Here is a 9,635-nt window from a genome sequence, read left to right as displayed (position 1 = left end):
AGTTGAGGTTTAGTCTTATGAACAGTACTTATGTATGAAAGTTGGTTTTATTTCAAGTTGATTTGTATCAGTGAACCAATTATTTGCTGTAATATTAGGTCCTGGTGAGTAAATGCATTCTGTAAGTCTCTTGATTACATCTGGTTTATTACTAATTATGTAAGTAACTTCAGACTGTTTACTTACATATATTTCAAGATTTTCTATGTAAAAATACTTTTGAATCAACCATAGCAAAAAATTTTATACCATATTTACTGGGCTTGAATGGAATATATTTTCTAAACCCACATTTGTCCCCAAATCCATGTAACAGTTCACCTGTTGTTACACTCTGTCCCATAGGGTGACATAGTTTACAATTTCCTACAAATGCTGTGAAAACATTTCTCACAGCCACTAATTTGTCCACTTTCAGGTGTTCTAAGCAGGAAAGTCTGTCATCAAACCTGATATAGTTATGAATGCATTTAAATCTCTATCAAGATATAATCAATCTAAAAAGTTCAATCCCACTACCACCTGTAGCCCATAAATCCTGCAAATTTAGCCAATTGCTGTGATGTAAACCCGCTAGATAAAAAGAAACCTAAAATGCTTTCAATTTGGTCTTGTCTATTCATTTGGCATTTCTTTCTCATAAAAACTGGCTTGGGATAGAATGGATACATTTATTTGTATATAATAAGATTAGATCTAACATATAATTTGTGATAAAGCAGTTCCAAATTTCAAGTTCTGTCTTGGCATTTTTTGCATTTGGCTGAACTAATGGAAGTTGATACAAAATATTCTGTGGCTGTCTTCTAATTTGTCTCTTTGTTGAATTTTTCTTTCAGTTTGATTATTAATCCCTCCCCACCCCCCCAAAATACTCTTAATTCATTTCTAATTCATCTCCACTTCCTTAACTAGAAATCTTTCTCAATATCCAAATCTTCTGAATGAACTTCCACATAATCTTCATCTTCTAAATCACTTTCATTTTCACCTTCGACTCTATCATTCTCATCATCAGACTTCAGTAGCATTCAGTGAAGTTCTCAACATCTCTTGGATTATCAAGTTAATATATTTTCCCATCCATTTTATATGGTAAATGAAAAAGAAAACACAACACTTTGAAGTTTGGAAAAAAATCCTAACAACAAAACAACTACACCAACACTAACTTTGAAGTCTGCAGTATCTCTCGGATATAATTTACTATTGAATATTGCACATCCTTATGAAAAGTATTATAACCAAACTCATGGCTTAAACATTATGGCTTAAGATTGGTCATGTACAAACATACAGCTAGTTATGACCTTGAAACTGTGCACCCAATATAGTTAACAGCATTTAGGAAAAGAGTTTGTATCTCTCAGATCAGCCATGACCTCCACAGGGTTAATTCAGCAGTTCTGAACCTGGTCTTATAAGATTGCCAGACATTCCAAAAACCACAAGAAAAACCTAAATAGTGCAGGAGGAGGAGAGCCTTTGAAATTCTGAATGTATTATTTCCACTAGCTGGGAAAGAAAGCCTTTGTAACTGTGCATTAATCTTAAGGTCTGGAAAGGGAAGAAGGAAGGGGAACCTAGAAGCTGACCACTAGTGTAAAAACACCACAGTTCTAATAGTTGGGGCTCTCAGGTAAGCTGGGTGCCAGCTTGAAGCTTTGTGCTGAATTGTAGAGGACAAACTAACAAACTTACTACCTTATTTCTACTATACATGGGGTACTCAGACTAGCTGGGTGTCTGTGTGCAGCTTTGTGTTCAATAAACTTGCTATCTTATTCCCACTGTATATGTTGTCTCTCACCTGAATTCTTTTTTCTCTTACAAGCAAGGCAAGAACTGGGGAGGAGGAGCCCTTAATTTGGGTCTCCTCAGTGACAGTCTTTTAAAAGATAAACAATAATGACAATGGTTTAACCAGACTCATCAAGAAAAAAAGAGTGAGAACACAAATAAAATCAGAAATGAAAGAAGAAAAGTAACAACTGACACCATGGAAATAAAAATAATTGTAAGAAAATATTATGAACAACTATACGCAAATCAACTGAACAATCTGTATAGAATGGATAAATTTCTAGAAAAATACTATACTCCAAAACAATCAAAAATTAGAAAATCTGAGTAGACTGATTACCATAAGTAAAATTGAAGCAGTAATAAAAAATCCTAACAAACTAAAGTCCTGGATCAGATGGCTTCAGGTATGAATTTTATGGAACATTCAAAGAAAAACTAACTCACATCTTTATCAAACTATTCCAAAAATAATTCAAGGCAGGAAATAGTTCCAAGTTCATTATACAAGGCCACAATTCTCCTGATTCAAATGGCAATACAAATGGCATACTTCATGGAACTAGAACAAATATTCCAAAAATGTACAAGGAACCACAAAAGACCCTGAATAGTAATAGCAAACTTGAGAAAGAAAAACAAAGTTGAAGGAATTATGCTATCTGATATCAAACTATACTACAAGACCATAATAATCAAAAGAGCATGGTACTGGCATAAAAACAGACATATAAATCAATGGGACAGAATGGAGAGTCCAGAAATAAACCTACACCTTTATGGTCAGTTGACATTTGACAGAGGAGGAAAGAACATACAATTGGGTCAAGACAGCTGACTCAATAAGTGGCATTGAGAAAATTTAGACAGGTACATGCAAAAAATGAAACGTCCAACTTCTTACACCATATAGAAGGATGAATTTAACATATATTAAAGACTTAAATGTTAGACTTGAAATGTTAAAATCCTAGAAGAAAACATAGTCACTAAAATTCCAGACATTTCTGATAGCAAATTTTTTTTTTTCAGACAAATCTATTCAGGCAAAGAAAAAAAAATAAACAAATAGGTCCATATCAAATGAAAATGTTTTTGGACATCATAGAAAACCATTAACAAAATGTAAAGATAGCCCACTGAATGGGAGAACATATTTGCCAGATACACCTGACATGTGGTCAATATCCAAAATTTATAAAGAACTTAATACAACTCAACACCAAAAATAATCCAATTAAAAATGAGCAGAGAACCTAAATAGACACTTTTCCAAAGAAGACATGAAGATGGCCAATAGACATATGAAAAGAAGCTTAACTTCACTAATCATCAGAGAAATGCATATTAAAGCCACACCTCACACCTGTCAAAATGACTGTCATCAATAAATAGACAAACAAGTGTTGGGAAGGATGTGAAGAAAAGGGAATCCCCATGAACTGTTGGTTGCAATGCAGATAGATGCAGCCACTGCGGAAAGCAGTACAGAATTTCCTCAAAAACTGACCCAGTGACTCCACTTCTGGGAATATATCCAAAGACATCTGAAACACTAATTCAAAAGTATATATGCACCCTATTGCAGTGTTATTTACAATAGCCAGGATTTGGAAGCAGCCCAAGTACCCATCAATTGACAAGTGGATGAAAAAACTGTGGTGGATTTATACAATGGAATACCAATTAGCCATAAAAAAGGAGGAAATCTTATCTTTGCAACAACATGGATGAACCTGGAGAGCATTATGCTAAGTGAAATAAGCCAGTTAGAGAAAGACAAATACTATATGATCTCACTTATATTTGGAATTTAACGAACAAAATAGACAGACAATATATGAACAGATTAATAGATACAGAAAACAGAGTTACAGCTTTCAAGGGGGAAGAGTTTTGGGGGAGCTGAATGAAAAAGGTGAAGAGATTAATAAAAATTTAAAATAAAGGAAAATGTAAAAATAAAGAAAATAATGTTATTGTGCTTAGAAAAATAATAAAAGAATAGTTATACAAAAAATGTTTACTTTGACTTAGCCTGAAGCTACTCATAACTCCTAAAATTCTGGCTGTGTTGTAAAAAAATTGTTACTCAAACTTCCAAAAGTCAAGAGCTACTGAAAAGAAGGTCATCTAATAGTAGCAAATGTAATTTTTCTTTTTGAAAATTACTATGGTATAAGATAGTTTTGCTTGGATTATAAACTAAAGTATTTATCTTATTTAATTTTGGGATTTGGGTCTGTAGTGCTATAGTCCAGGCACATGTTTTAAATGTTTTGTCTTTTGTAAATGATTGTCAACACATACACACATCAACGTACACAGAAACAGGAATGTGGGGTTAGGGAAACCAGAGAAAGGGGACGAGCTCAGAAAGAGGAGCCATCAAGAATGTTGAAAAGAAGTAATTACAGAGTGCCAGGGAAAGAGGGTCATGAGAAGGAAGGCTGAGTTGGGTGGATAAACCAAAAGAATTATCCTATATTAAAGGAGGAGATTGTTTAACATTACCTTATTATTTAATAGATGTTATGATGCAAGACTGAAGAGATAAAATAAATTTTCAAAACCATACAGGGGCTTTTTCAAGGTAGTATAAGAAAATCTGAGCTCAGGATGAACTGTTGGAAGTCAGGGAGATGAGAAAAAAATCTGGAAGTCAGGGGCTGTAGTGGAAATGAGAGGCAAAGTGGGAGGGCCAGGGCTGTGGGAGGCACAGCTTTTCTCTAATGTGCAATGGGGATTTGTCAGCAGGAAGAAAGAGGAAGTCACTATAGTGCATTGAGAAAAAGGTTTGCTGAGTTCAGAGATCAAACACCAGCTCTTAGAGTCAGAAGTTCTATCTCCTGATCAAATGCTGCTTTTGCTGCTTCTATTGCTAGCAGTTCCCATCCCAGGTGGTGACAATGAGCACGGTAAGAGTAACTCTGGAAGCTCCCAACATGGGTGTAAGGTGTCTGTATAAAATAATGCTGCTCATGACCCCAAAGGTCTGGGCCTTCCTGTCTCTAGCCCTCTTCTTCCATTTTGGAGTTGCAATGGAGCCAGAGGCCCCAGCAAAAGCAAATGTCTCAGACATTTTGTTTTTCAGATACTGGGTTCTTTTTCCATGGATCTCTGTGGTTTTAACTTTCCCCCCCTATTTTCTCATGGTTTTTTCTTTCTTTTCACTTTTCTTATCCTTCTACTACCCACAGCTCTCCAGGGGCCGAGCTCTTTCCATGTCATCCAGATATCATCATTTGCCAATAGCACCTGGGCGCAAAATCAAGGTTCAGGCTGGCTGGATGACTTGCAGATTCATCGCTGGGATAGTGACTCAGAAACCGCCATTTTCTTGAAGCCTTGGTCCAAGGGTAACTTCAGTAATGAGGAGGTGACTGAACTTGTGGAGCTATTTCGAGTCTATTTAATTGGATTCATTCGGGTGGTACAGGATCATGTCAGTGAATTCCAGTTGACATGTGAGTGCAGTCTTCTCTGTGGAGATTATTAATGATTTTTTCTCTCTCTCTTGGTTCAGGCTACTATACCCCAGGATTTTTCTCTCCTCTTCCCTGTTTATCTAACTGCATACCTACACTTCTCTAGAGTAATCTTCTACTTAGATTCCATACTTCCACAAAGTATTTCAGATTCTTCATGCTTCCTGCAGTCTTGACTGATAAAGATCCCTTTTTATAGCCATATCTTGTTTTGTGTATAACTTTTTTTCTTAAACCCCAAGCAAGAAGACCTTACTTTTCTTACTCTGTGCCTGAGTAAACTAAAGTGTGACTTCCTTTTTCTTCGATCCATTTCCTCAAGCATCTCCTCCCTGATCAATGTAATTCTCTTTATTCTGAAATGTACTCTTGCCTGACTTCACTCTGCTCCTCACATTTCCCCTCTTTTCTTTCTTCTTACCCACTGTAGATCATTACAACAGACATTCTCCACCATTTATGACATGTATATTTCTCCCTATGCACTTCTTTCTGAAAAGTCTCTGAATATAGTCATACCCCACTTAACAATGGGGGTATATTCTGAGAAATTCATTGTTAGACAATTTCAATGTTGTGCAAGCATTGTAGAGTACACTTACACAAACCTAGATATGATATCCTACTACACACTTAAGCTATGTGATATATTAGTCCCAGGCTACAATCATATACAGCATATTACTGTACAAAAAACTGAGAGTAAATCAAGCACAAGAGATAATGATACAATAAAGTGATGCAGTAAATGTGAGCTAAATGAAGCTGCTGCTGGTATAACATGGCATACTTTTTTATATAAAACATATTTTTCATAAGTAGAAAGAGTATACCCTAAAATAACAATAAAAAGTATAATGAATACAGAAGTCAGTAACATTATTTATCATTATCAAGTATTATGTACTGTACATATTATATTGTTATGCTTTTCTACAGCTATAATGCTTTGTTTGTATACAATGGTTTGTTTACACCAGCATCTCCACAAACACATAAGTAATGCATTGTGCTATGATGTTATGATGGCTATGACATCACTAGGCAATAGGAATTTTTCTTCTCCATTATAATCTTATAGGACTACCCTCATATATGTCGTTTGTTGTTGACTGAAAAGTTGTTTTGTGGTACATGATTGTACTGAATTGTTTGTTGGCTCAAAATTTTACATCTCAGACCTTTCTCTCCACAAAAATGCAAAATTTTATATCTTTTCTTCATCCTTTTCTTTCCAGTTTGCTTTTCTTTCTTTTTATTATTTTTTTGCACTTTTATTTTTTTATTTTTTTATTTTATTTATTTATTTTTTCAAATACCTTTGTCTCTGCCTACCCCCCACCATTTTCCCTTGCCCCCTCCCTCCTTCCCTCCATCAGCTCTTCTCCTTTGGTTTTGTCTATGAGTCCTTGCTATATGTTCCTTGACTTTCCCCTTCCCTTCCTTTCCCCACCCCCCTCCCTCCTTCCTTCTTGTCTCTGTTGATTTCTCCAGTTTGCTTTTCAATATATTTTTCTCTGTTTTTCTTTTATCTAGATCCTTTTGAGATCCAGGGCATAGCAGGCTGTGAACTGCATTCTGGGGAGACCACAGTAAGCTTCTTAAAGGGAGCTTTAGGAGGATTAGATTTTCTGAGCCTTGAGAATAATTCATGTGTACCTGCTACAGAGGGTGGCATCAGAGCACAGCGGTTCTGCACAATTTTCATTCAGTACCAAGGTATCGCTGATATCATAGAGAAGCTCCTCTTGAAAACCTGTCCTCGATATCTCATGGGTGTCCTCGATGCAGGGAAGGTGGAACTACAGAGACAAGGTTAGTTCTCTTCTCTCTCCAAGACTTCTATTTTACTTCCCACCACCTCTTCAAATTCAAGAGTAGGACCTACTTAAGCAGAGAGGTTCTTAATCAATAAATTATTTGGTTTCCAAAGGAGTAGAAGGGGTCACTGTCCAAACCTGTGGGTTTCTGTATCTCTATGCCCTAGATTAAAGTTGTAATGTGACACTGCCCTTGTTCCTTCCTGCCCCAGTGAAGCCTGAAGCCTGGATTTCCAGTGGTCCCACTCCTGGTCCTGGTCGTCTGTTGCTGGTGTGCCATGTCTCAGGATTTTACCCCAAACCTGCATGGGTAATGTGGATGAGGGGAGAGCAGGAGCAGCCAGGAATGCACCAAAGTGACATCCTTCCCAATGCTGATGGGACATGGTACCTCCGAGTAACTCTGGATGTTGTGGCTGGGGAGGCGGCTAACCTGAATTGCCGGGTAAAGCACAGCAGTCTAGGAGGCCAGGACATCATCCTCTACTGGGGTGAGAAAGCACTGGTTCTATCTGGAAATGGGAGGAGCTGTTCCTCAAACACAGAGGGAGGGACAAACAAAATGGTAGGCTTAATGGGTGAGAGAGAGAAATAAGGAGGGAGGAAGAAAAGAAGGGGAAAATGACACATAAAAAATAGGGAGATGATCTAAGGCAGTGATTTTTCAATCAGTGTGCTGCAAGGGGCCCAATGGTGTGCCACAATAATTTTTAAAACATGAAAACTTGACTATTTAGTCAGAGGCACTGCCCTCTTTCCTCTTAGGTTGTCAAATGAAAAAATGAAAACAGCCAACACAACAATAGCTGTCTGGTGTGAATGAATAAAATTTATTTATTTTTTGGTAAGATTGTCAAATAGTATATTTTTAGGGGTACTGTAGAATTGTAGTAATTAGTTAATGTGTGCCATGAAATGACAAAGATTGAAAAATCACTGACTTAAGGGATGAAAGAGGTAAACATTATGTACCTATACATTAAACATTATGGTCCTATACATCGTGTGAAGTGGAGCAAGAAGAAGAGATAGATGATAGATATAGATATATTGTGTTAGAAAATATGAAACAGGGAGTTGAATATGCTCATACATTAGAAGCAGGTGAATGATGATGCTGACACTCAGGTGAGCAAAGAAAGGTCAAGAGAATCAGAGAATGTTTTTTTCAAATTGTAAGAGAAAGTTTATTTATAAAGTCACAAAGGCAGAAAAGATGAGCCAGCTGAACTGTGTGGACTCAGGAAACAAGTTATAAAAGGAAAAGAAGGGCACTTGGAGCTTAGGAGAAAGAAAAGCAAACAACCATGCCTGGGGGAAGGAGAAGGGAAAAGGGGTAAGTGTCTTCCAGGGAGAGAGAACTGCAGAGAAAATGTTTTGAAGTGATATCTTTGTGTCTTCTCTCAATTGCCAGGGTATCCTACCTCTACCAGTGTGATATTGTTGGCAGTGATATTGCCCACCATGATTCTTTTGATATGTCTTGCATTATGGTTTTTGAGGCGCTGGTAAGTTTATAAAAATCTTTCTTTTTTTCTGTCTACCTCTCACTCTTTTATACCATTTTTATGTATTTAGTGATTTTAGACTCAAGCTTTCTGTAAAACTTTTGCACTTTCTCCCCAATTTCCTTCTTTTTATATAAATCTATTTTTAGTTGTAAAATGTATATGACACAAAACATTACCATAGTCATTTTAAATGTGTTTAGCAGTATTAATTACACTCCCATTTTTGTGCAACCTATTTCTAGAACTCTTTTCATTAGAAGAATCTAAAAATCTGTACCCATTAAACAACATTTTGTCATTTCCTAGTCATTTAGGCCTAGACAACCAACATTCTACTTTTTGGCTATATAAATTTGACTACTCCAGATGCCTTATATAAGTGAAACCATAAATATTTATCTTTTTATGACTGAATCATTTTATTTAGCATTCATGTATTCATGATTCATCCATGTTGTAGCATGTCTCAGAATTTATTTCCTTTTTAGGGAAGGCTGAGTAATATTTCATTGTATTTATATGACATCTTTGTTTACCCATTTACCTTTCAATAAATACTTGGGTTGATCCCACCTTTTGGCCATTGTGAAGAATGTTGATATAAAATGGGCATACAGTCACCTCTTATATAGAGCTAAAATTGCTTGTGTTCTTAACAGGTCATATCAGAATATCCCATGAGATTTTATCATATCTCCTTTCTCATTTGGAATAAGTACTCAGAAGATCTGAAACTCAAGTTGTCAGCGCAGAAGTCAATCTCATCATATTTAATTAAATAATCATTATATTTGATTTTCTCAGAGTTTCCATAGGTTTTGCGATATATCAGAATTTACACATCAGCAGAAAAGTAATTAAGAACTGTGAATATATTATCAGATAATATCAATAATAAGCTCCACCCAGTTCATCGATGTGAGATGTGAGCAAGAATTTATCTCAGAATAAATAAAATACAAATGGTCTCCGACTTGTACTTTTTTATTTTATAATGTTGTGGAAACAATACA

General features: G+C 36.0%; 1 protein-coding gene across 1 annotated transcript; it reads left to right on the top strand.

Annotated features, from left to right (window-relative positions):
- The first annotated feature begins 4,660 nt into the window (after positions 1 to 4,660).
- Positions 4,661 to 9,303, top strand: LOC129062467 (T-cell surface glycoprotein CD1b-1-like). The gene is made up of 6 exons (XM_054563491.1): positions 4,661 to 4,721; positions 5,004 to 5,270; positions 6,828 to 7,106; positions 7,324 to 7,602; positions 8,526 to 8,619; positions 9,282 to 9,303. Exons 1-6 carry the CDS (start codon positions 4,661 to 4,663, stop codon positions 9,301 to 9,303), a joined length of 1,002 nt encoding a protein of 333 aa, XP_054419466.1.
- The last annotated feature ends 332 nt before the right edge of the window (positions 9,304 to 9,635 follow it).

This window comes from Pteronotus mesoamericanus, unplaced genomic scaffold (genome assembly GCF_021234165.1).
Source record: "Pteronotus mesoamericanus isolate MK-2021 breed Mesoamerican mustached bat unplaced genomic scaffold, CSHL_Meso_final scaffold_705, whole genome shotgun sequence".
In the NCBI taxonomy this organism is placed as follows: domain Eukaryota; kingdom Metazoa; phylum Chordata; class Mammalia; order Chiroptera; family Mormoopidae; genus Pteronotus; species Pteronotus mesoamericanus.
This window is presented reverse-complemented; position numbering and strand designations above follow the sequence as displayed.

Bases quoted from the DNA above. Each gene is read 5' to 3' on its own strand.
- LOC129062467 (XM_054563491.1), top strand. From the start codon at position 4,661: ATGCTGCTTTTGCTGCTTCTATTGCTAGCAGTTCCCATCCCAGGTGGT. The intron at 4,722-5,003 runs GTAAGAGTAACT...TACTACCCACAG, and splicing joins AGGTGGTGACAATGAGCACG to CTCTCCAGGGGCCGAGCTCT. The intron at 5,271-6,827 runs GTGAGTGCAGTC...TCTTTTATCTAG, and splicing joins CAGTGAATTCCAGTTGACAT to ATCCTTTTGAGATCCAGGGC.